The sequence below is a fragment of the Hyperolius riggenbachi genome, chromosome 12, assembly GCF_040937935.1.
Source record: "Hyperolius riggenbachi isolate aHypRig1 chromosome 12, aHypRig1.pri, whole genome shotgun sequence".
Taxonomy (NCBI): Eukaryota; Metazoa; Chordata; class Amphibia; order Anura; family Hyperoliidae; genus Hyperolius; species Hyperolius riggenbachi.
The window spans coordinates 53,021,575-53,049,111 of NC_090657.1; the positions used below are offsets into that span (position 1 = coordinate 53,021,575).

General features: G+C 44.6%; 1 protein-coding gene across 7 annotated transcripts in view; it reads right to left on the reverse strand.

The window, feature by feature from the left end:
* CACNA1G (calcium voltage-gated channel subunit alpha1 G) overlaps positions 1 to 27,537 on the reverse strand; it is a 654,443-nt gene that overhangs the window by 153,046 nt on the left and 473,860 nt on the right. For 4 of the 7 annotated variants that reach the window (XM_068263037.1, XM_068263036.1, XM_068263035.1 and 1 more), the window contains 5 exons: positions 22,609 to 22,742; positions 13,664 to 13,761; positions 9,449 to 9,608; positions 7,265 to 7,556; positions 2,926 to 3,018 (listed from right to left, as the gene is read on the reverse strand). In XM_068263037.1, coding sequence (XP_068119138.1) covers positions 2,926 to 3,018; positions 7,265 to 7,556; positions 9,449 to 9,608; positions 13,664 to 13,761; positions 22,609 to 22,703 — 738 coding nt within the window. In that variant the 5' untranslated portion in view covers positions 22,704 to 22,742. Of the gene's footprint in view, positions 1 to 2,925; positions 3,019 to 7,264; positions 7,557 to 9,448; positions 9,609 to 13,663; positions 13,762 to 22,608; positions 22,743 to 26,730; positions 26,843 to 27,537 lie in introns of all 7 variants that reach the window. The other 3 variants (XM_068263034.1, XM_068263032.1, XM_068263033.1) reach the window with 1 other exon arrangement.

A 27,537-nucleotide genomic window follows, 5' to 3' on the forward strand; every position in this document is an offset into this window, starting at 1 on the left:
TTTTATTTTATGTTTAAATCTACTTTTTAGGTTTTAACTGTTTTATTGTTTTTGCTCAATGACACATTCATTGACGTATGCCAGAGCTAAAATATATGAACTATTGACCCTTTTATCTCTTTCCTGCTCTCAGAAGCCATTCTCTACTAGGAAAGTGTTTTATAGTTGGAATTTCATATCAGTGAGAGTCACACTGTAATCACTTCCTGTCTGAGTCAGGACTGAGTCAGCCACTTAGAATGAGAAAAAGGAACACAGCCTAGTTATTTGTGTGCTAGGCACTGTACATACACATGTCTATCTCATCATGTCACATGTCACTTCGGGTATCCTTTACAATTTTGACACTCAGAGCCCTCCAATCACTAATATTTGGCCTAAACCATAAGGATGCAAAAATGAAAATCTGCCAGCAATTTGCATTCTGCACTACAGAGAATCTATTGGCTGGCAGTCAGATATAAATCATATCATGCATTCCCATCTGTGTACCAGGGATTATACTCATGTGCTGAGTACTTCTGTGAATATTATGCCTCTGCTTGACGAAGAGCTTGTTTGGACTCAAAACAGACATGTGCCATACAGATACTTTGTAAGCATATAAGGGCTCCTAACTGGCTGTTGAGCTTTATTATTGTCCTTTCCTTTTTGCTCAACAGGGGTCAAATCAATTTGGATTAATTGCATTGATTTATGATGGTCTTGCTATGTGTGGCGCTGGCATAACTATACCTAGCCAGGCCCCACCCCCCCACAGAGATCTGCCGGCTGCTCCCCGCCCATTTAGCTGGCTTCCATCATGGACCTCCTCCTAAACCTAAAGCAGAGCAGCAGCAGAGCCAGTGGCATAGCAATAGGGGATGCAGAGGTTGTGACAGTACCGGGGCCACTGGACCAGAGGGGCCCTGCTTAATTCATTTTATTAGCATTTCATTGGTGCTGTGCTGGTAATGAACACCTCTATAGGTTCATTGAATAGTGGTAATCCTTAAACTGTTTCTTTACTCTACATACACCTCTCGGACACTGCAGCTGTCCTTGGTAGGTTTTGGAGTTTCATATGAATACAGTGCTTGGGGACCCATGTAAAACTCCCACTGTGGCCCCAGGCTTTTCTACGCTACTGAGCAGAGCGTTCTACATCAGCTGCTCCTGGCGGTGTAACAGCAGCAGTGTTGCCGTTACACCGCCCTCTTGTACTCACTGTTCTCCCTAACACATCCAGCAAATATAGTGATTCTAGCTAGTAAGGGGGCTGTGCCGCAAAACCGCAAAAGTCGGCAGCTATTAGACGAAAAAAAAGCGCTAAAATATTCGGGCAAATTTTCACTTGCTAAAGTGAAAATTGTACTTATTTTCTCGAAAATAAGGCGAAAAGAATATTGGCATTTTCGCTCATCACTGAACAGCAGCACCCTGCAGGTAATTACCATGCAGCTTCCGACCCTGTCACATGACATGCAGTGACTGGAGCCACATGCTGATTGCCTGAAGAGGATGGAAGACCTGTCAAATCATACAAGACTCAGCTGCTGCTCTGCATTACATACAGGAGTGGGCGGGGCCCTCCAAGCACCATCACCCGCTGTTACTACCCCCCCCCCCCCCCCCCACCGTGGGGTAAGATTATGTAGAAGTCTGCCCAATTTTTAAGTTTCTACAAGATATATATTGACAATACATCTTCAAACAGCGGACTGTTGCCATGGCTGCACAGAAGCAAGATTCCATGTACCTCAAAGATCTGGACTGTTCAGAACGATCTTTCTACCCAGCCTTTCATTCCAAAATAGCCAGAATATCAATGCAATATGTATTATTTTTTAATTGAAAGTGGAAATAGCCCTCTTCAAACTGAAAACGGTGTCCTGCTATCCAATAAGCTAAACGTCGGCTGCCGTGACGGCCGCCCCCGTACCAAACTCATTAGTGCCGCTTTTATCTGATCTGAATCGAGGAGCGTCTGAGCAGATAAAAGGAAGCTCTGCCACTGAGTGCTGCGGCGGACTGACACAGCGAGACGTCTGCATTTGGACGAAATTTAAAGAAGACCTGAACTTAGCTTACCTTCACCTGATCTCAGCCCTGTCAGGGTCAGATTTGCACCAAGGCCACACAGGCCGTGTCCTAGGGCACAGAAGGGCAAATGGCGGTCTGGCATTGGGACAGTTAGCAGCTCCATAAGCCGCCGGACACAGATTCAGTCTGCAGCCTCTGCTACCTGGACTCATGGGTCACACAGAGTTGCGAGGGAGCAATCAGACTGCAGAATGACTCAAGAGTCTATGACTCAGCCTAGCTCCTCTGTGTCACAGAGGCGCTAGGCTGAGTCATAGACACTTGTTGCTTTATGCTCCATCCCCTATTGTCTGATGAAGCGGGGCCACGCCTGAAAAACGCATTGCTTTGACCCTTTAGAGTGTATATATAAATACATTTGCTTGTTGATATAATATCAACATATTTTTGTGTCTGCTTGGAGGAGGTAAGTCCACCACTGCCTCCCCCGTTTTTTGTTTTATTTTAAAGTTTTAGCTACTTTTATCCTTTAAGGTGTCTCTCTTCATTTCCACATTGTTCAAGGCTTGGATACTGGCACAGCGGGCAGCTGTATAATACACATCCCAGGTACATCTATTCAATAGCCGAGCTGAGGATCTTGGATATCACATGATTAACAGGCGCTGAACACTGGATCAGCTGCAGTGGGGAGCTTAGCTATACAGGCTAGTGTTCGGTGTAGGGGGAGGTGAGTATAAGTATAAGGGGGTTAATGGTTCAGCTATCATCAGCAGTTAGCACCCAAATTGACAAGCGCTCTTATTAGATGTACCCGAGGTGGCTTGATGCATTTTCCTTATTGAAATCGGGTCTGTTCCGCTTTAAAAATGGGACACTGGAGGTATAATAAGGGAAACTTACGATGATTAGCAGAATGAAGTAGATGAAGTTATAAAAGGAGTGAGCGTCCATCACAAAGTACATGATATCCACCCAGCCTTCCAGAGTGATCACCTGCAAGACACACAGATTAAGTTCCATTAACCACAAGAGAACAACAACAATAAGCTGCAGCATTATCATCATCTAAAAGGTGCTAACACAAGAAGCAGTGCAGTACAATAAGGTGGCCATACACTGGTTGATTTTTTTAAATTATATCCGGTCGATTCAATCATTTGATTGAATCTGCTAGAAATCGATGCCGCAAACACCCAACAAACTCTGCAACTACAAGAGCCTGTAGGAGAGGCTTACCGCTTTCTTCATCCTTTTCTGCAGGCGCTCCTACCTGAGGAAGAGGGCAGGGACCCACGAAACGTGTTGTCTTTTTAAGGTGTTAAAAGAATGTATCATATTTTATTTATAGGCGCTATACCTCCTACCCTAGGATCATTTTAAACCAAATTAACATAATTTTAAATGAGGCGCCTCATCCATTCTCAATTATACAAAAACTGTGCCTCATCTGGGGTCTCATAGTTAATTAAAAAATGACAACCTTTCCCTCAATACGAACTCGAGAAGCATCCTCCGCAGGTCTGCCCGGGATCTGTTGCGGCAGATTTTTAAAGGACTGTTTCTGTGCTCTAAGCATTTCCTTATAGGAGTCACAGGACGGGATACGGTACTTTTTTATCCTGTCTGTCTTTATATATTAATGAGAAGCGGCATTGATATCACACACACAGCTATAGCGAAAGTGTCCATTTGTCATTTAAGTAGGGCAGACAGAAACAGCTGGGAAGAGGAGAAGCGACACGTGAGTCCAACACGTTAGACGCAGAGATGTGTGTGCCGCGCACACGTGCTCCCTTTCATCTCGCCAGCTGGGCCTGCGCCCAGGCACCTGCCCCTTGTCAGAGTGCTGAGAGCCCAATACCTGGAAAAATAGATTTAAGTTTAGTTTTGAATCGCTTGGATGAGGTGCAGGAACTTTTGGCAGGTCCTACTTTGACCTTCATCTTCACTGGTGAGATACTTCCTGTCCCCAGGACCTCCACGGAACTTTGTAGCTTTCACATGAAAGATCGAAGTCCCGTCGACAGGAAATTAAGTTAAACAATAACCTGGAGGCTAGTTTCACACTACAAATTGGCGTTACCACCTCACCACATCGGCAAATAAAGGCCTTCAAGGAACACTGCGTTACTACATGGTGTTCCCTGTCTGGCATTTGTCCACACAGGAAGTGCGGTCACTTCCTGTTTTGGGTATGCGGAAGTGCACGGAAGCGTATTGTAAAAATAAGTTTCCACACATGCACGCCGTAACGTCGCAACGCCAACGTGTTTAACCATTTCAGACCGCTGGGATTTTTCACCTTATGCAACAGAGTAATTTTCACCTCCCATTTATTCGCTAATAACGTTATCACTAATTATCACAATTAATTGATCTATATCTTGTTGTTCCGCCACTGATTAGGCTTTCTTTGGGTGGTACATTTTGCTAAGAATTATTTTTTTCTAAATGCATTTTAACAGGAAAAGTAAGAAACAAAAAATGGAAAAAAAATAATTATTTCTCAGTTTTCGGCCATTATAGCTTTAAAATAATACCATGATTAAAACCTATGTATTTTATTTGCCCATTTCTCTCGGTTATTACACCATTTAAATTTTGTCCCTATCACAGTGTAAGGCGCCAATATTTTATTTGGCAATAAAGGTGCATTTTTTTTTTCAGTTTTGCACCCATCACTATTTACAAGCTTACAATTTAAAAAAATGGTCGTAATATACACTCTTCATATGCATATTTAAAAAGTTCAGACCCTTAGATAACTATTGATTTTTTTTTTATTGTATTTTTTTTTTTCATTAATTTTATTTGGGTAATTTTTGGTGTGGGAAATAAACAGTTAATTTTAAATGTAAAAATGTGTGTTTCTTGTACTAAAAAAATGTATGCAGATGTAGTTTACCATTTGGCCACAGTGAGTTTATTTTTTCAGTCCTCCTAGCTTCCCGGAAGCATATAGAGGGCGGAAACTTTTTTTTTTTTCACAAAGATTGCGGCCTCTGATGAGAAGCCGTCGGTTTTTCTGCTGGGGACTCGGATCAATTAACGGGAATCATGTTCCCATTGATTGATCCCTGGGTTACCGGGGGGCAGCACAGGGGCGCGCACGCGATCACCTGCGGGAGCGCGCCGAAGCACGCATCAGCATTGCAGCAGCCGCCTGGACATGAGGATCACGTCCAGGCATAAATGGTTAAAGAACCCTGCACCGCCATAGATTAACATGACTTCCAGGCCGACGCAAATCACCGTAGGAATGTAGGTATGCACTAGCGTTAAAACGCAGCGTACCACAACATTGGAAGTATGAACTTTTATTCGGTTTAGTCTTTTTCGTACACTTTCGTTAGGCTGTGGTAGCAGTGCGGCAATTTGCCGCACCACACCGCCAGTGTGAACGGGACCTCAAATTTTCTCTCAAAACACACCTGTTCAGACAAGCCTATAACTTGCTATAGGTAGCATTGGATGTTTACTGCCTCATCTGCTAACCCTTGTGTCTTACTTTCTAATTCCTCCAACTTACTACCCTCTAGACCAGTGTTTCTCAAGATTTTATTGGTATGCACCCCTTTTAAAACCCTGTACTCACCAAGTACCCCCTAGCATAGTAAACATTATCACAGGTACTCCTTGACAACTACTACAGCTTGTATTTTACAGACAGGGAGTTCTGATTAATGATAATAATCCTGATTCAAAACTTCCTGTCTGTAAAATGCAATCTCTAGTCTCCAGCAATGCTTAGCTGTTTCTCTCCCTCCTGCCACTTCCCAATCTCCTTGCTTGTAGATTTGTGAGACAAGAGCTTGGAGCTGGAATGATTTGTCTGTGATCTGTCAACACAGGAGCAGCTCGCTATAAAAGTAAGGATTAAAGCATGCCAGCCAACTACCCAAGTACATCTGTAGGTAACTTAAAAAAAAAACAAAAAAAAAACAGCACCATCATTTGGACAATCTGCTGAACTCAAAAGCCTCTGAGTTCTGTTTGTGATGTTTACATTTGGTTCCTATCACTGTTGAACTAGTTAACCTAAATTTAATCACCTGAGTTAGGCAAAAAATATCTCAGGGCTTGTTCACAGGGCTCCATTGTTTTGTAGAATAATTCTGCATGACAACTCACTGCCCATACAAATCCATTGGCCTGTTCACAGCACTGCGTTGTATCTGATTGCATTACTCTAACTTGCAGCATGCAGGCCTTATGCCCAGTCTACATTGCAGTTCACACTCAAAATAATACTTTATAACTTGTGCGTTATGCAACTGACCACTGTGAACCTAGCCTAAAGCTCGCCATACAAACAATGATTTTGATCACTCAAATGCCCCCCCCCCCCCCCCAAAAAAAAAAGTTGAAGCTGGAGCCGCAATTGGAAGCAGTATGTGCGTTTTTTTGCATTGCATAAAACTGATGCGAGTCTAAGGGCCCATTTCCACTAAAAAGTGATGCAAGTGCAGCTACCTTGCCGCATCGCATCACTTGCGCATTTCCCGATGCGGAAGTGTATGGAGGGGACGGCGGGCGGATGTGTGCGGATGCGGCCGTGCGAGAATCTGCCGCATGCTGCAGATTCTCAGATCGTTCCGCACAACATGCTTGCAGTGGAATCTGTTCCATTGCCGTGCATTGCGTTCAGGACACCCACGGTGCTATGTAGCCACAACGCACTGCTTCTAGTGGAAACGTGCTCTTACAAGTGTGACCTCTGCCTTAGGCCTCGTTCACATCTACTCAGCGCAGGTGGCAGTACGATCAGAACGCAACACATACGATCACACGCCATCTGCGCCACTACCTGCTGCGCTGCTGATTCCACCCATTGACAGTGATCGGATCAGCTCAGCACTTGCGGGCAAAATGCAGGCAGCAGCACACAAGTGCATCTTAGCACATCGTACTACTGCGCAGCGCAGTAGATGTGAACGGCAGAACGCCTGTCTATGCCCTTCTGCGTGTCACCGCGTCATTCCAAATGCCATGGAAGCGTGTATGATGTGAACGAGGCCTTACTACCCAAAAACCACAAACAGAGGGTCCCTCCCCACTTCAGGACATGACCATGGCCAACCAGTCAGAGATTTACGAATCAATAACCTCATCAGATGGATCAATTGTCAAAAGAACATTGTAGAAAATATTTAATTTGTAAATGATATTTCTACACAGAATTCAAGGCAAGGGTTTGTGCCCCATCTTCTGCACATGATTATACATATGGAACTCTTACCTGAAAAATGGCTATCCAGGCATAGCCAATATTATCAAAATTGATAGCACCTTTGAAGGGATTGTGTTCGCCCGCTGAGCAGTTGGTGTAATACTGATTCCAGTTGACGCATGAAGTATTGCTGGTGTTATTGTAATAGTTGTAATCCAGTGTGCACTCCAGCCCCTCCTCCCTGCGCGTGGGGACGCTGCGGCAATAGCGCATGCCGTTCTCTCGCGGTTGGGAGCAGATGAACGGGTTCTCATCTTCGTTCTCGGTCTGGTAGTAGTGTTGTAATTCCAGGGAGCTGGGACTGGGGAAGCAAAAACAAGGAGTCAAACATAAAACACAGCGCAAACATTTGTGTTATGATGGAGTTGACTAAAAAAATCTCCCCAATTATCTCACTTTACTTATGAATTCACAATTTATTTCTCCGTATCTGTTTTAAAGAGGAACTTTAACCAAGGATTGAACTTCATCCCAATCAGTAGCGGATACCCCCTTTCCCATGAGAAATCTTTTCCTTTCCTCAAATAGATCATCAGGGGGCTCTGTATGGCTGATATTATGGTGAAACCCCTCCCACAGTGTGATGTCATGACCATGGTGCCCTAACCGTTTGTTGTCTGCGAATCTCACTGCATTGTGGGAAATAACGGCTAGTCTGTTATACTCCCGGGTCAGGAGCACAACTCGCCACCCGGGCGTCCGATTACCGATACATGACATCGGGGTCATTTAGAGGCCTGCTGAGCCGCGTGCCCAAATCACCTACTTCTAGTACGTCAACTTACCGCCTGTGGGACACAATTTATTACAATAGATTTATTGAGCACTAGAAAAAGGTGTTTCGTGGTCTGGAGCTCAGTTATAGGACCATTCTCAAATGGCACTATGGTACCTAAAATAAAACTTTGAATAAAGGTACCCATACACTCGTCAGATTAGCAGCAGATAGATCATCAGATGGAATTCTTATCGATCTGATGTGTAAAATGAACATTTTTGACTAGAATAGAATTCCAATAAATTTCAGTATGAAATCTATTGAAAAACGATCTGATGGCATTTTTTTGCCATCAGATTTCCATTAGGGCCAATGCAAAATGATAAGCAATCTCAACAGATCGACCTAGATTTTTCCACCCTGCCAGTTCGATGGAAATCCATCAAAATTGATCAAAATCGGACGTCGATCGGTCGACTGGGCAACCGATTTGCAATCGATCGATCGGCCAGAAAATCGGCTGAGTGTATGGGCCCCTTAATTCTAGATTAAAATAGGACTATAGAGACACAGGCACCACCACCCAATCCTCAGTGCGAGGTAGAAAACTGTAGATTATAGCGTGTTTTTAGAAGATAACAGTCCAATTAATCAAGAGGTGATGTCAAATATATATGCTCCATGATGGGGAGATCACCACAAAATAACAAAATGTAGGCCCACACACACCAACCTCCCGAAATCTCAAAGATCAGTAATATAACTGATCAGAGCAAAGACATTGTTAGTTCAAATAAATATGTAGAAAATTAGCAATCAAGCTATACAGGTATGCTCAGGTAATATACATCAGGAAGGTAGCTTTCTCACTGATCATAGACACATACAGTAAACTGACATCATTTACCCCACACATTAATACAAATTTACAACCGAGTTTACATAAATTCAACTTGTTTCGCCTATAATTTGATTAGGCTTCGTCAGGGAAAATAATAAACAGTGCAGTATATGCGCATAGTGCAAGTGAAATAGTAAATAGCCCAAGTCACAGCCTAATCTTTGCAATATGTAGAGTTGAACTGGATAAACTGTGTGTTATTTTTTTACTACCAAAGCGATATGTTCCATTTAGACGGGTAACCCGTGTCTCGCAGGATTTTTATTGTTTTGTCTACAATGAGAACTGAGGTGGTATTTTTTTGTAACAACGTTCTGAGGTAGAGACGGCTGAGCAGACAGACCGGATGTTATTCTCCTGCTTTTGTTTGGCTGCCATTAGCGCTAATGCTTCTGTACGGTGTAACTGTTCTGCTATTATTCTCGGCTGCTGGACAGAATGTCCCAGAGAAACAGAAATGATGGAGAAGTGAGGAAAATGAGAGGAAAAATGTCCTCCCTCCCGCCAAGCGCCTGAACAAGCTTCCCTGCGCTATTTATTCATTCACAAGAGCCTCGCCATTTTGCCAACTTACAGACTGAAGTTTTCGGGGAGGAAGCAGCGGTTTCTCAGCAGACCAGCCCAGAGCTGCACGCCAACAATCCCAAAGATGAAGAAAACGAAGAAGCAGAGCAGGAGGACGTTCCCCAGCATGGGCAGGGTGTCTAGCAGCAATGTGACCAGGATCCGCATACCTGGAGAGAAGGAAGACATTTATGTGTGTGACATCATCAACATGGGACAACTTCAAGACCAGGTTTACGGCAGAAAAATGTGCTTAGCAAGTTAAATACATAAAACAGGTATAATGTGCTCTACTGCCTGTTTCCTACTTCCTGTTTTTTGTGGTCTGTAGGTTTTTAAATTCATCCTTGGCAACTGGGTGCTGCTAATATTATAGAATATTGGCAATGTTCTGTTAAAAATATACTACTGTCGGCTTTGCGACGCTAGTTTGACTGGGTATTTCGGCCCAGTATCCGATTGTTCCCCTATGCTCAAACTAAAGCCTTTTACTAGCTAGTGCCGAATAACTCTACCATCCCCCCCCCTCCCCCCCCCAAAAAGATAACCGCTAGTATCGTCTATCTGCTAGTACACTCCTGACACTAACTCCCTCCCAAAGCAACCCCCCGCCCCCCAAGCAAACCACTACAGTGCTGTTGTCCTCGGGAAGGGTGATGGGGATAAAGCGACACCCAGGTGTAGTTAAAACCAGTAATAAAAAAAGTGCCAGAATCGGAACAGCCAAGAGCGTGAGGCGCCTAATGCTCTTGGCCGTTTTCCGATTCTGGCACTTTTATTGGCCTGAGGAAGCGGGCTTTGACCTGTGAAACGTTTGACTCTGTGCTAAATAAGCTTGTTTTTGTCTTATGAGACTGTCTTCATTGAGGTAAGCCACCTCATCCTTTTCATTTTTATTACTGGTTTTATCTACACCTGGGCTCTTCTTTATCCCCATTGTGCTTTTGTACCACCACCCCACCAAAGTTGGAGGGGTTATTCTCTGGCCTCACATGGCTCACACACCATGTGAGAGCCAGTCAGTCTTTTCTACCAAGGAGAGCGACCACACTCAGTCCAGTTTGTTGTCTCCACCTCCTTCGAGTAGTTTGTTGCCCCTACTGCAACCTACCTTTGTGAGTAGCCTTTGATGGCTATTATTCGAAATTATTTGCCATAGGGCAGTTTCTAGTCTAAATTGCAGCCAGGGCGAGGTTTTATAGATTGCGCCCTCTTCCCCCCCCCCCCACCCCGTGGACTCACGAACCCTTACTCTTTAGGGACAGTCACACAATCACAGGTCACAAGTAGATCTGCCTACTTACTAGTGACCAGCCGCTCATCCAGGAGGAAGCAGAGACCAGGAACACACAGGCGAAGAGAGCCCAGAAAGCCGACTTCTCCATGGGTGCCGCGCAGTGACAGCCTGCAGTACCGCTACAGGACATCAGGTGATTATGACTTTACGTCAGCAGGCAGCACAGGAGGAGCCAAGGAAGGTGATCGCGCTGGTAATCTTCTTTCCTCTTCCATTTGGCTGCACCCCGCTTCTTCTATTTGCCAGTCTGTGCCCAGTGCGGTCGCCCTGCCTGCACTGCCCAAGAAACGGCCCTGCACCAACATACTACACTATCTGGGCTCCCATTGTTTCTGTATCTTTTTCTCCATAGGGTGTCAAGACACCCCACCCTCCCACATCTTGGGGGGCTCCTGACCGGTAAAGTGATTTATCTGACCTCTGTGAATCAAGGAGATACAAACCAGCTCTGTCATTCAGAACCTACAAAGAGATAGGGAAAGACCCGTGCCTGGATGTGGACTTTCCACAGCATTAAAAACAAATACAGACTTATAAATACAAACAGAACGGCGCCTTTGATGAGGCATTCTGAAACGCCTGGCGCTGACAGGCAAACCCTCATTACAAATACAGTCATGCTGAAATCAACAGTGAATTAATTACAGCCGCCCAGGGGACCGGCCGGCCGCCCTGGGAAATGTAACGCGCTGTGTCTGACGGCACCGCGGCCCTCTGCAAACTCATGTTCTTTAATGGGGAATCTATTAAAAAGTGAAATAGCTCAAAGAGACATTTTAACGCTTCAACTATTGCAAAGTATTTAGTAGATGGAATGTTCATATTAAAAAGATGGAAGCCTAAAGGTGGCCATACACTGGTTCGTATTTGTCATCGCCTTCCGACCGATTGAATTCAGATATGCTTAAAATCGATGCCACAAAAGAGGCTCAACAGACTGTTGCCTGAAATCGAACGATTCAGTCAATTTTTTTCAGGGCGAAAGATTTTGCTGGATCCGCAGCAGGTTGTGAGCGCATTCCTATCCGCGGTAGATTTCAGGACGACTGACGCAGTGGCGGAGCTGCTCTCACTTACCTGCCGACGCTTCCTCTTGTGTCTTCTCTCCACAGCCGGGGCTTCTTCCTGTCTCTTCACTCTCGGGAGCTGTGTGTCATGTGACAAACACTAATAGCCAAACACGGTACGTGCCATGGTACCTTTAGTGTTTGGCCTCTGGTGTTTAGTCAGGTGACACACGGCTCACCGGGAGTGAACAGACAGGGAGAAGCCCTGGTGGTGGGGAGTAGACAATGGAGGAAGTGGCAGGGGGCAGGTGAGTGGAAGCTCTGCTGCCCCTACACTCTGCACACCCCGGAGGGGGTGGACATAGATGGGCAGAACCAGCAGATTTTCAATTCATTTCATGCTGCAACCTATTAAAAAAATTGTTGTACAGATTGTGGAGGGATTCTATCAGATACACTAGATTCATCTGTGACCAGATAATGATTTGAGAGGGATCTGCTGGCCACATCAACCAGTGTTTTCCCAGTTCAAGAGTGCTAGGCTGTATAATACAAAGCATATATATATATATATATATATATATATATATATATATATATATATATATATATATATATATATATATACACACACACACACACACACACACACACATTTTAGGCAGCTTTGGCGGAGTGGCCAATCAGAACCCTTCTTTCCTTCAGCAGCTGCAACTTCACTGGCAGCTTTGGAGAGATGTCACGCTTTTAATCATTTTCTTAGTCCCTGCCCTGCCTTTATCTCCATCTCTTGTCCCTGCCCTGCCTTATGTCTCTGCCCTGCATCATGTCTATACCCTGCCTTTGTCCCTGCCCTGCTATTGCCCCTGCCTCATGTCCCTTGCCCTGCCTTTATCCCTGCCTCATGTCCCCGCCCTGCCTTTGTCCCTGCATCATGTCTTTACCCTGCCTTTGTCCCTGTCTCATGTCTCTACTCTGCCTTTGTCCCTGCCTTATGTCCCTGCCCTGCCTTTGTCCCTGCATCATGTCTATACCCTGCCTTTGTCCCTTCCCTGCCTTTGTCCCTGCCTCTTGTTCCTGCCCTGTCTTTGTCCCTGCATCATGTCTATACCCTGCCTTTGTCCCTGCATCATGTCTATACCCTGCCTTTGTCCCTTTCTCATGTCTCTACCATGCCTTTGTCCCTGCCTCATGTCCCTGCCCTGCCTTTGTCCCTGCATCATGTCTATACCCTGCCTTTGTCCCTGCCTCATGTTCCTGCCCTGCCTTTGTCCCTGCATCATGTCTATACCCTGCCTTTGTCCCTGCATCATGTCTATACCCTGCCTTTGTCCCTGTCTCATGTCTCTACCATACCTTTGTCCCTGCCTCATGTCCCTGCCCTGCCTTTGTCCCTGCCTCATGTCCCTGCATCATGTCTATACCCTGCCTCATGTCCCTGGCCTGTGTCCCTGCCCTGTGTTTGTCCCTGCCTCATGTCTCTATCCTGCCTTTGTCCTTGCCTCAAGTCCTTGCCCTGCCTTTGTCCCTGCCCTGCCTCATGTCCCTGCTTTGTCATTGTCCCTGCCTTGTTTTCTCTGTCCCTACCTTCATCCTGACTAAGCCTCGCTACACAGGTGCGAAACAGCTGTCGACCTCTGCACTTGTATGTACTTTGTACCTCTCTCTCTTGGCTGATGCTGTGATGGATTGATGTCTTCTTAATTTTTTTGAATAAAGACAATATTATCTGTATGTGCACTGCCACTCTCTCTCTACATATCTACTAGTGGACTCCTACTGGCTGGTTGCACTCCGGTGAGTTTACAATCCTGGTCTTGTGCGCTTTACTCTACATAGTACACACAGATATGGCAGACTTGCTTCTGTATCGTGTTGCATATTTGTATGGCTTTATTAATTGAATGTAATGGAAACGTACTTGGCACTCGGTTAATGGCTCGCAGAGGACGTAAAACCCGGACTGTTCGTACAGCGGAGAAGCTGACGTTCTGAAGATCTAGGGAATATTCCAGCATCCTAAATTCAAGAAAACAAATCGAGCAGGTTAGGATAACACCACCATTATTGCCACAACAACAGTTTCAGTCACAAACACCACAGCAGCCAATCAGATGTCAGCTCTCTGCATTCCAGCATAATAGAAGTCCAAGGAAAGTTAACCGATTGGTTGCCCTGGGCTAACGCACTCTACACTTGGCTCATACTTCTAAGCAAAGGCAACAGTGGTTTTATGTATTTTCAGAGCACAGAAAATTACAGAAACATATTCAAACATTTTTGTTATATGAAGTTCAATTCCATTCATAATAAATATTAGATAAATCTTAAAAGGCAACTAAAATGAGGGGGATATGGAGGCTGCTATATTTATTTCCTTTTAAACAATACCAGTTGCCTGGCAGCCCTGCTGATCTATTACTGCTGCAGTAGTGCCTGAATAACACCATAAACAAGCATGCAGCTAATCTTGTCAGATCTGACAATAATGTAAGAAACACCTGACCTGCTGCATGCTTGTTCAGGGGCTATTGCTAAAAGTATCAGAGCCAGAGGATCAGCATGATAGCCAGGCAACAGGTATTGCTTAAAAGGAAATAAATATGGAAGCCACCATATCCGATGGGCGTGAACGTGGTGGCAGCCCCAGGACCGTGTAACGCCATTTGGCGTCAAGTCCTGGGGCGGGGTTTTGCAAGAGATTGCGCCCGCCGATGCGTGTGTATCTCCGCTTGAATGAGTATTTACTCTGTACAGCGCTGCGATCTAAGGCAGCGCTGTACATGAGACAGCCGTGTGACACGGCTGTCCCCCTGGGAGGCAGGAGAGCGATCGGCTCTCATAGGCTGAAGCCTATGGCTTGAGGAGGGAGGGAGGGTTAAAAAAATAAATAGTCACATTTATTTAAAAAATAAAGAAATAAATATTTATTAAAAAATAAACAAACAACCCAGCAGCAATCTGAGCCCACCAACAGAAATCTCTGCTGGTGGGCAGAAAAGGGGGGTGTGTGTGGGGGAACACTTGTGTGCTGAGTTGTATGGCCCTGCAGCGAGCCCTTAAAGCTACAGTGAACTAAATTGAAAAAAATAGCCTAGTCACTAGGAGGGTATAAGATTCCAGTCCTGAAGAGGTTACAAATTAGGGTTTAATCAGTCGACAAACGCATGAGTTTTGCAATCCAGGGGATGTTCAATCATGAAGATGGTCATATTTTACACATCTTGAGAGACAGGGACCAGGTGGCTTTCCAGAGACACCAGGAACGCAAAAAAGGCAAAGATAAAAGACCAAGAGCCAATAGTGTAGTAATGTGTCACACCAAGATATTCAATAGAAACAGAATATTATTACTCACAAGCAGGGGCGTGACTAGAAATCACTCCCCCCCCCCCCCCCCCCCACAATCAAAATAAACTACAACCATCCAACAGAGGTGTACAAAACTACACGTAATGTTTAAAGGGTAGAGACGCTCAAAAATATCTAACATAATTAAAAACAGTTAGAAGGAGAAACACTGTTGGCTTACCTCTCTTAAAGGGAACCTGAACTGTGTAAAATTATTTAAAATAAACACATGCTGTAGCTGCAAATGAATATTACCGTACATACTTACCTTACCGTCAGTTCCTCTCGGAAGCTCACCTTTTTCTTATTACAGTGATCCCTTCCAGTTCTGACAATATTTTGTCAGAACTGAAAAATACCAGTTGCTGTCAGTTACAACTGAATGTGCAAGGTAATGTCCATGTTTCCCTATGGCTCAAGTGAGCCATATTACAGTTTAACAGTGTGCTGACCAGAAAGCTTTTATGGGGTAATGGCCATTTTCAAAATGGAGGACAGATAATTCCATTGATCACAGTGGACAAACAGGACGCAGGAGAGGAGAAAGAGAATGAGGAGTAGACTACACGGGGGGTAAGTATGACGTGTTTATGTTCATTTTGACTTTTAATTTGCAGTTCAGGTTCTCTTTAAGACACGCACCAGTCGTATTATGGTGAATTTTAACATTTTTTTGCGGCACAAAAATAGGTGACAATGCAGTTTGCGGTTTTAGCCCGCTTCCTCAGGTCAATAACAATCATGTGCGGTGAAGCTTTGCAAACCCCGGCTGTCTGGCACATCATTGGCATTGACCTGATGAAGTGGGCTAAATCCACAAAACGGATTGTCCCCTATTTTTGTGCAATAAAACTGTTAAAATTCACCATAATACAACTGGAGTACAGTATGTCTTATTGGCCTGGTGCACACCAAAAACCGCTAGCAGATCCGCAAAATGCTAGCAGATTTTGAAACGTTTTCTTCTTTTTCTGTAGCGTTTCAGCTAGCGTTTTGCGGTTTTGTGAAGCGTTTTTGGTGTAGTAGATTTCATGTATTGTTACAGTAAAGCGGTTACTGAACAGCTACTGTAACAACGCCTGGCAAAGCGCTCTGAAGTGCCGTTTTTCAGAGTGGTTTGCGTTTTTTCTATACTTAACATTGAGGCAGAAACGCCTCCGCAATCCAAAATCTGCAGCAGCCCGGGAGTATGCGTTTCTGCAAAACGCCTCCCGCTCTGGTGTGCACCAGCCCATTGAAATACATTACCCTAGCGGATCCGCACCCGCAAGCGGATCGCAAACCGCAGCAGAACCGCTCTGGTGTGCACTAGGCCTAAGAGAGGTAAGCCAACAATACCTCTCCTTTTAAACTATTTTCAATTGTTTTATGTTTTTTGGGGCACCTCCACCCTTTAACCATAGTGTACACCTAATTTCTTGTAAGGTTGCTAACAGGAGGTGGAACCACTGGTTCCAAAGGATGTGTGTTGCCATTGCTGGAACTTCCAAGGTCCACTGAGTATCAGAAGGGATTTAGGCTCCTTCCCCACTTAAGCACATCAGGAAACGCAAATGCCGATGCGATTTCCAATGAATGAAAATCGCAATGAGTTTGTGGGAATTATTTGGCAGCCATGCATTGCAATGGGAACATCAGACAGTGCAGTCTATGCACTTCTGATGACCCTCGGATCGCATTGCGTTCTTGAAAATGTTGCCACAATCATGGTAAGTGGGTAAGAGGCCTTAAAGGGAACCAGAGACAAAGCACCCTCATGTATTTTACCACATAGATCAGTGGGAACATTAGAGAAAACACCTACCCGACTCTCTGTTTCATTATTTACTGTTCAGACTGCTTATCCGCCCAGATAAAATCCCTGACTGAACATTCAGTCTGGCTTTGCTCAGGAATCATTATAGCTGAGTCGGTCTTCTGTGCTGTCTTTTCAAGCCCAAGCCTGCCCCCTTCTGGCTCTGTTCAGGAATAATTATAGCTGAGCCATTATAGCAAAGCCAGACTGAATGCTCAGTCGGGGATTTTATCTGGGATGATAAGAAGCAATCTGAACAGTAAATAATGAAACAGAGCATGGTAGGTGTTTTCTCTAATGTTCCCACTGATATATATGGTAAAATACATGAGGATGCTTTGTCTCTGGTTCACTTTAAGGGAAGAGGTTGTACAACATATAGGTTGATTAGAGGAGGGGGGAGGGAATGGTGCTAAAAAAAGGTGTACGTGGATGGGCTGAGTAGAGCATTGGTTTTCATGATTTTTTTTTTATCAAAATACAGGGTGGGCCATTTATATGGATACACCTTAATAAAATGGGAATAGTTGGTGATATTAACTTCCTGTTTGTGGCACATTAATATATGTGAGGGGGGAAACTTTTAAAGATGGGTGGTGACCATGGTGGCCATTTTGAAGTTGGCCATTTTGAATCCAACTTTTGTTTTTTCAATTAGAAGAGGGTCATGTGACACATCAAACTTATTGGGAATTTCACAAGAAAAACAATGGTGTGCTTGGTTTTAACGTAACTTTATTCTTTCATGAGTTATTTACAAGTCTCTCTTTGTTTACAGCCATTGACATGTCGCCGAGATTAACACATGAGGAGCGGATAGAAATTGTGTTGATGTCTGGTGAACGCAGTAACTGGGTCATTGCAGCAGATTTCAATGCAAGACACCCTACGAGACCACCCATCTCCCATGCTATAGTTAGCAAACTGCTTGCTAAGTTTCGTGAAACTGGTTCAGTGTTGGATGTTTAGCCAAAATGTGGACAGGAAGTTGATATCACCAACCATTCCCATTTTATTAAGGTGTATCCATATAAATGGCCCACCCTGTACAGTAACAGAAGGAATTATCTGCTCCAACAGTTCAAAAACCCTCCTCTCCAGCATCTGCCTGCTCAACCACATTCAGTCTGAAACACGCCCTCTTTAGTCACACGGGTATGCAGAGAAGAGAGTGAATGGTCAATCAGAAAAAGCCACGCCTCCCTCCTAACTAATAAGGAGGCTCAGATGGGAGGGGTGGAGCAGGGAGCAGAGGTTAGTGAGGGGTTAGATGAATATCTATGAATTGGCGTAAAGGTATTTTTCCTTTTTTCTTTTGAACAACAAAAAAAAACGTCACAGTGTTACTTATTTTAAGATTCATTGTTAACGTATAACAACATTTTCATAAAAAGATACAAAGAGGAAAAAAGCGGTGTCTGAAGTGGGACTTTAAAGGCACAGAGTAGACCTTGGCGTCTTCCAGGAAATTCCAGCTCGTTAGAGACAGCTACCCATAAGCTTCGTGCGAGGCGATGAAACAAGAGCTCTGAGATGCCTCATGCCGCAGGAACACCGCACTTTTGGCCGCCCCGTGCAGATTTTTATGTGGATTCCTTGCTATGGCCAGGGGATTCTTGTGTGCTGAAACACACTTTAATTTAAACCAGGTGTCTGCCTCTCTGATTTTTTCACCAGAAAGAACAGCGAGGGAAATGTCACTTTCATTTTTTTCTCTTCTTTTTAAGAAAATAATACTATATTTCCTCACAGAGATGGCTGACACCTCTTGTTTAAAGGAAACTTCAAGCCAGCGGGCCAAATTATCCAGACTGCACACTCTACATGTCTGTGGTTAGCGCCTACCGTGTCCTGACCATGACCTTATAGGGGCGGCACGTCACCCAATTAAGACTTTTTTGGCCATCTTTGTAAAGTTTTGTAAAAGAAAAAAAAATGCCTGTGATGGCCGTCAGCCTTAAGGGAGCGTGAGGTGATAAAACTATATGAGCTGACCTCCAGGTAAATGTTTACCACCGCTGTGTAAGGCCTGACTCCAGTCACAGAGCTAGAAATACCATTTAAGAGCTCGGTAATCACAACGCTCTGATGTTACTCTTTTTGAGTGAAATGAGGCCTCTGTGAGTAAAAATACCATCTTGATATTTTCCAAAGAAGCTGGATGTAGGAAAGCAGTTTTGGGCTCTGTGGGTGGAGCTGCTGCTGCTTGGTCTGTATTATTCTGTTCCTCAGAGTGAAAGGGGGCGGGGCATAGACCTATCCTCTAACAAAACTGCAACCGTGCAGAACTGTCTCAGACATCCTAAGAAATCACTAAATAGTGCAGATTCCTTCTTAAACTGTGAAGAATAGGAGTTAGGAAGGTCTCTCAGGCAGTGCAGTGTGAGGGAAATTGCTGTTGCTGAGGTAACCAACACATCTGCTGTCAGCAGACTCTGAGTGAGGGGGGAGGAGCCCTTCACAAATCACATCTAGCCTGCACTGCTGCGATATCTGTAGAACTGCTATGAAGCACTTCTTAAAGGAGAACTGTAGTGAGAGGTATATGGAGGCTGCCATATTTGTTTCCATTTATCGCAATACCAGTTGCCTGGCTATCCTGCTAATCCTCTGACTCTAATACTTAGCCATAGGCCCTGAACAAGCATACAGCAGATCAGGTGTTTCTGACAAATTTGACAGATATGACAAGATTAGCCGCATGCTTGTTCCTGGTGTGATTCAGACACTTCTTCAGCCAAATAGACCAGCAGGGCTGCCAGGCAACTGGTATTGCTTAAAAGGAAATAAATATGGCAGCCTCCATATACCTCTCACTACAGTTCTCTGCAGCAGTTTAGGAATGTATTCGCACTTTTCTGTACTGTAGTGCAGCTCTAGAAATCCACGCTAAACTGCCACTATTATGTAGGCTTTGGAAAGTTTTTTTACTATCATGCAGAACAGTTCCTCTGCTGGTTAGAACAGTTTTAGAAGAAAAAACTGTCAGTAATGCTTTGATAAATCTGGGCCCAAGTTCCCTCCCCTTCATATAGATGACCATTTTCAATCTTCTTGTAAACTTCTTCACTGTCCAAAATGCGCACCTTGGCTTCCTCTAAATAATACCTATCATCTATCATTAACATACAATGCTGTTTTTATCGCAAAACTGAAGTGAAAATGTAATAGAACATTATTAGCACAGATTTGAGTATCATATTGTTTCCAGTACAGGAAGAGTTAAAAAAACTTCACTTGTTATCTATGCAAAAGAGCGTCTCTGAGCTATTTGACTCATTGGGCCGAATACAGTCCTATTTTCTGAAGCACTTAAAGTGAACTCGAGGTGAAAATAAACCAATGAGATAAACAATTGTATTTATTCTCCAACTCCTAAAAATATCTTTTTTAGATATCCCATGTTTTTATTTTATATTTAACCCTCCTGGCGGTTTGCTAAAAATCCGCCAGGGGGCAACAAATCCGTTTTAAAAAAAAAAAAATTATTTTTCATGTAGCGAGACAAGGTCTCCGGCGATCGGAGATGGAGGGCTTCCCCCGTCGCCATGGCGACTGGGTGGGATGTCGTCATCGACGTCGTGACGTCATAGGGGACTCCGATCCACCACACAGCGCTGCCTGGCACTGATTGGCCAGGCAGCGCACGGGGTTTGGGGGGGGGGGCGGCCGCGGCGTGACGAATAGCAGCGGATTGGCGGGTAGCGGCGGCGATCGCATTGCACACGCAGCTAGCAAAGTGCTAGCTGCGTGTAGAAAAAAAAATTATGCAAATCGGCCCAGCGGGGCCTGAGCGGTGCCTTCCGGCGGCATAGCCCGTGCTCAGCACGGGCTTACCGCCAGGGAGGTTAAACATTTACAAACTAGATTGAAAGTTTTGTCGCCTCTGCTCAGTGGCAGCCTAATAAGTGTCCCAGAGTTAAAAAAACAGTTCATGTATTTTATCTCTCCCTGCCCTCAGAAGTTTTATTCTGCCAGGAAAACTTTTATGGCTGTAATTTTCTTATCAGTGATGTTTACTATATTCAGCCTGGTTATTAATATGTTTTACACTGTAAATACACGTTTATCTCATCAAGTCACATGTCACCTTGGATACACTTTAAACAGAAACATTGAGAGACAGCTTGAGAAGAGGTTTTACTGCAGGAAAGTTCAAAGGGTCATTATTTCTGCTTCATTTTATAGCTTAAAAGACAGAGGCCCATATGCAATTCACTTTTTCTCCTGAGTTCTCTCCTAGGTGATATTTTTACATCCTTTGATAGTACTTTTTCAATAACTTTTGGGTACTTTTTCAACTGTCAAATTCTTAAGTTATTTTAAAGAGAATATGAAAATTATCTCCTAGGAGTTTACTCAGGAGAAAGGCTCGGTTCACACCTAAAACCGCAAAACCGATTACTGCCAGCGTTTTGCGGAAGTGACTTTTCCGCAGAAAAATCACTGGACATTGCAGCTTTTTGGAAGCGATTGCGATTAACGGGGGTATGCATGCTAATCGCCGGCAAACTGCTGCATGTAACATGTTTGCGGTTAAAGGAGTTATCAGGCAATATCAAGAAAATAAGTGCTACTTACCGGGGGCTTCGTCCAGCCCCAAGCTCCCAGCATGCCCCTTGCTGCAGCTCTGCCCGCAGCCGTTCGCTGATTCGGCTTCCCAGTCTGCAGTGATGACGTCAGTGTACAGCGCCTGTGTGAGCGGCGCTGTATTGCGCAAACGCAGAACTACTGCGCCTGCGCAGTACGCTCCGGCCCGGTGATTGACAGCGCCGCTTGCGCAGGACGTCATCGCCGGGGACCAGGAGGGAGCTACGGCGAACGGCTGACTGCAGAGCTGCGGGGAGGGACATGCTGGGAGCTTGGGGCTGGAGGAGGCCCCGGGTAAGTAGCACTTATTTTCTTCATATTGCCTGATAACTTCTTTAAGGCCAACGGCAAACGCGGCAGTGAGAACACTGCCATAGTGTTACATGTGCTAGCAGTTTGCCTTGAGCGGGAATCGCGCGAACCGTGCTCAGATGTGAACAGAGCCAAAAAGTTAACTGTATATGGGCCAGAGTGTGGTTTTAAAACTGCAACTATGACAGTATGATGCAATGTTATATAAAAAGCCATATAACTGAAAATAAAAATATGAAACTCTTTACTACTAATGTTCTATTCATTATCCGTACTACACATACAATTCATTATATCATAAGGGTTTTTTTCACTTCAGGTATACTTTAATATATATATAACATGTTTCTCAGTGGAAAACTTTATTACATAAAATAATGTATTTGTAATTTTCTTTTTGTGAAAGCAATGATTTATACGATGTTTGGGAAGAAGGGGATAAGCAGGGAAAATAATAAAAAATCCCAGAGCTTGACCTTCATTTTACACACTACAAAAGGTCACCTAAAGGGCATCACTGAAGAGGAACATAAAAAAGAGCAATACAAATGATGGTAGCAGTAATAATCCTATACTACAAAACCCCTGTGTCGCTGCGCCCAGTGGTTGTCCCTGTGTCCCTGTTATTTGCCTACTTCGCATGTGCACAGTATCGGACATGGACAGCTGAATGGGACAAGGGAGCAAGGTGGGCGGGTGCGGGCTCGGTGGGTGCGGGTGCGCGCAGGCGCGCATGTGCACTGGCAAAAAAAAAAAAGACCTAGAGCCCATTTTTAAACGGGCTTGGGTCTACTAGTAATAACAATAATAGCACTCACCCTGCAATGACTATGAAGAAATCCAGCCGGTTCCAGGTGTCCCCCAGGTAGCATTGCTTGCCGAAGATTCCCAGAGCAAACATTTTGATGATCATTTCCACAGCGAAAAAGGCAAAAATGAAATCATCAAATCCCTGCATGAAAGGAGAGAAAATTATTCAGAGACCTGAGACAGCATGAGAACACATTCATATAGCTCATCGTGTAGATGGGGAAAAACAGTTGCATACTGATCACATTCAGTAGCGCCATTATATTACAGGTAGTCCCTAACTTATGAGCACCCAACTTAAAGAGTACCTGAGAGGAATAACAAAAAATAAAGTTTTATACATACCTGGAGCTCCCTCCAAGCCCCTTGAGGAGCCCTTCAAACATTCACGGTGCGTCGCGGCAAACTGACGCACTGCTACCGCAGCCTAATTAAAGATTATGGGGACGTGCAAAATTCCCACATTGCGGGGTGCTGTGCCGGAAATGGCCAATTTAACAGTAGCGCAGAGCTGCGGGACCTGCGGCGATCTGCATTGGGCCGGAACTCATGTTAGTCTATAGCGATGCAGGATCCTTTAACCACACTGGTGATGCAACGTCGCGGCACGGAAGCATATTTTTACAATACGCTTCCATATACCCGAAGCAGGAAAAGGACCGCAAGCGCACCTCACTTCCTGCTTGGGTGGTGGCCAGACAGGGAACACCGTGTACTAACGCTGTGGTCCCTGAAGGACTGCTTTTGGCGATGCGTTGCGGCGGGCATGACGCACCTCATCGTTAACGCCAATGTACAGAGTGAAACCAGCCTCATTCTAGTCGGTCCCTCACCATCCTCCCCCGCCACCAGGATCCTCCACAATTAAGTCCGGTAATTCAGTCAGTTGGCGCCGCTCTAGTTAGCACAAATGCAGTCCTGCCGCGCACACTCCCCTGTTGAGTTTCCGAGGTCATGAGTATTCTGCGCACATGCGCAGTACGTGCCGACTAGCGTAATTACCAGACTGAATTTCGGAGGATCCAGGTGGCGGAGGAGAACAGCGAGGGACTGATTTAGCCCGAAGGGGATTGGAGGAAGCCCCAGGTATGTATAAAAAAATTTTTTCCATTCATCTTAGGTTTACTTTAAGCACAGGCAGCCGTTACAAACAGCCTGAAAATGTGAAATTTTATTCTGTGAGAAGAAGTCAAATTGTTTTTTTTTTTTGGTTTTTTTTAAAAGACCTTGTAGTGTTTTTTTTTAGAAAATTGATTTTAAAAAATTCAAAGAAAAAGGTTTTTAAACCAGTGAAATGACATTTTGCAGCGGTGCACTGAGGGCACAGGGGGACAGAGGTGACACAGTTGAGGAACAGAGGGGGCACTGAAGCCACGGAGGAACAGAGGTGACACAGAGGAGGGATTAGAGAAGGCACAGGGGACAAAGATGGCACAGTGGGGGTGGGTGGCAGAGGAGAGGTGACACAGTGGTGGACATTAAAGACATGGGGGAGCAGAGGCTAAACAGAAGGGGCACTGGAGGCACAGAAGAAGGTACAGGGAACAGAGATGATACAGTGTGGGGGGGGAGGAGGGGCAGAGATAGCACAGAGGGGGACACTGATGGCACGGGGGAACAGAGGGAACACAGAGGGGGACATTGGAGGCACAGGGTAGGCATAGAGAAAGTACAAGGGACAGAGATGGCATAGCGGGCGGGGGGAAGGAGAGGTGGGGGGACACTGAAGGCACATGACAATAGAGGTGACACAGAAGGGGCACAGAGAAGGTACAGGGGACAGAGATGGCACAGAGTGGAGGAGGCACAGAGGGGGACACTGCAGCGGCACGGGGGAAGGGGTTAGGGCTGGGATTGATTTTTTAAAAGAAAATAAATGTGGTAGCCTCCATATCCCTCTCGGTTCAGATGCCCTGTGATCCAACTAGATAGAAAACGCTAAGGGCTTGTTCACGCTAAGGGCTTGTTCACACTAAGGGGTTGAGTCACTAAAACGTCAGGAAGTGAAAATTGCAATCGCTCTGCATAAGCGCTTAGAAAAGCTCTTTTCTAAGCGCAAAGTGCAGGGAAAAGCAATTTTAAAAAAAAGCTCAATAAATCGCTCAGCGCTTGCGATATATAATGTGAACAAAGCCTAAGGCCTAGTTTCTACCTAAAGTGAACCTGAGAGAACTCTGTTTCATTGCATTCCTCCGAAAAATCGATCGCATTGAGTACTGTGCATGTGCAGACCAGGACACGCCCCTCCTCATTACGGGAACCTGACTAAGGAGGTGCGCTGCAAAGGACACAGAGGCACAGCAGCCCACCACTGATCCAATCAGGAGCTTTTGCAGAGGCACAATGGAGCGGACCGGGAGGAAACCGAGGGACCTGTGAGGCTACAGGGGGCTGGAGGAATCCCTGGGTAGGGGTAAGTAAAATAGAACTTATTCCCCCATCTTACAGGACAACCGAGGTGACATGTGACATGATGAGATAGACGTGTATATACAGCGCCAAGCACACAAGTAACTACAGTTAAAGGGAAAGAGAAGCCCTGGTATGTATCAAATGAATGTATTAAAAGAAGTTTAAAATCGAAAAAGGTGAGGTGGCTTACCTCAATAACGAAATTCTTGTATGAACAAAGAATTTTATTTAGCACAGGCAACGCGTTTTGCGGGTCTCAGCCTGCTTCCTCAGGCCAAGCACAGTCTCTAGAGAGGCTCCCTTTGCTGTTGGTTTTTCTTGTAAATAGCACTGTGGTTGGCCTGAGGAAGCAGGCTGAGACCCGCGAAACGCGTTGCCTGTGCTAAATAAAATTCTTTGTTCATACAAGAATTTCATTATTGAGGTAAGCCACCTCACCTTTTTCGATTTTAAACTGGTTTTGATTCATTTTATACATACCAGGGGGCCACTTTCCCTTCAACTGTGCTTAACTTACCCCCCAACGTCCCCTGTTGTAGGGGTTGAGACAGAACACACCTGTGGTCCTTACCACAGAGGTTCACTGTCACTTTTCATAAAGAGAGCGACCCTCCAGTTCTAGCCGGACCACCCGGAGTGGAGTCGGGTTCATTGTCTTCACCTGCTTCCTGCGGTTGGATGCACCATTGCAACCCGCCTTTGTGAGTAGTATTTCGAATTTCTTTTCTTCACACTTTTCCTATTTAACATACTACACTATTTGTTCCTTTTTTTCTTTCTCTGCCTGAAAGAGTTAAACATTAGGTATGCAAGTGATATCTTCTGTTCGGGTCAGGACTGGGTCAGACTAAAGCATAAGGCTGTATTCACAGTGGGACATTGCGTTTAGTCGCAACGTATCTGCATTAAGAGGTAATGCACTGCAGTGAGTTACCACAATGCAACATTTTTAATGCGACTTTAACATCGCACTGTGAACGGGATTAGCATTGCAGTGCGGGAAGCTGCGTTTTAAGACTTTATAACGTGCGACCATAACATCCCACTGTGAATGCGACCTATCCCTCACTGGTAACTAATTACAGCCATAAAACACTTTACTGTCAGTAAATGGCTTCTGAAATCAGTAATGAGATAAAAAGGGTCAATAGTTTATATATTTGAGCTCTGGCATACTTCAATGAAGGTGTCATTAAACAGAGACAATGAAAAAAAACTTAAAAACTAGATTTAAATATAAAATAAAATGGTGGGATAGCTAAAAAAAGGTCATTTTTGGGAGAAGGTGGATATATACAATTGTTTTCCTCATCAGTGTATTTTCACCTCGGATGACCTTTAAGTGTTTTTTATTTTTTAATTGTTTTTCCCGTAACAAAAATGAGCATGTGAACAAATGCTGATGAAGGTCAATGGGCTCATTTTCATGACAGGCAAGTTTTCATTTGTGTTTAACTGTGGAAGAAAACTTGACAGGCGGCTGCAATTTTTTAATTTTTTTTTGAAAGATTGGCATGCGTTTCACAGAGACAGCAAAGGAGGAAGTTGTCACATTTGTGAGCCGCACAGGAAAATTTGCATAACATTTGCACATTCTTTTTCTTTTTCATGGGATCTTCTTGACCCTTTTTGTTTTTTTTTTCTTTCCTTGCAAGCTTCATACCAAAGCCATATGAAGACCTTTCTCCAGCCATGGATGGGAGTCCGGGGCTTCTTACCTGCAGAATTTTGCAGCGCGGGGAATCGCAGGCAACGTCTTCACACGGGTGGAACATCCCCAGCGTCACGCAGTTCAGGAGGATCACCAGCATGCTGAAACGCTCAAACCAGGTATGGGCCGGAAGAGTTAAGGAAATCTCAGTGAGGAGTCCAAAGAGATACACACACACATGCGTACGCACACACACACAGGCCATAAGCAATTTACTATTTCTCCTGAGATTTCTGCTAGGTGACATTTTCCCACCTAGGCCCCCTGCACACTGCAAATCGGATTTGCGATTCCGATTGTCCCTGGATGCTATGAAAACAAAAAAGAAAAAACGCAGAAAAAAATGCAGCAGGCAGTACCGATTAAAAAAATAAATAAATAAAATATCGCTAACTTTTGCATGTAAAATCGCGTCAAAATGGTAAATCAGAATCGCATGTAGCGTGCAAGAGGCCTAAAGGGAATCTGAAGTGAATAAATTGTATGTGTAGTAAAGCTAATAAAAAGAACATTAGTAGCAAACAAACTATTAATAATAATCAATGGTCTGATATTGTTTCCAGTACAGAAAGCGTGAAAGAGACTCTGAAGTCTTGTTTTTTACCAGTTTTTTTTTTACTTATTCCTGTTCAGCATCATATTCCAAGTAAATTTGCAGGTCCATTTTTCTGCTTTATAACACTCATTTTGCTGCGGGAATGTGGCTAAGTTCTATGGCTTTGCAGGTTGCAGATTATGCTGCCCTGGAGAGGCAGAGCTTTGCGCTGTAGCTCTGCCTCTCCGCAATCAATCTCCGCAGATCTCCACCTCCTCC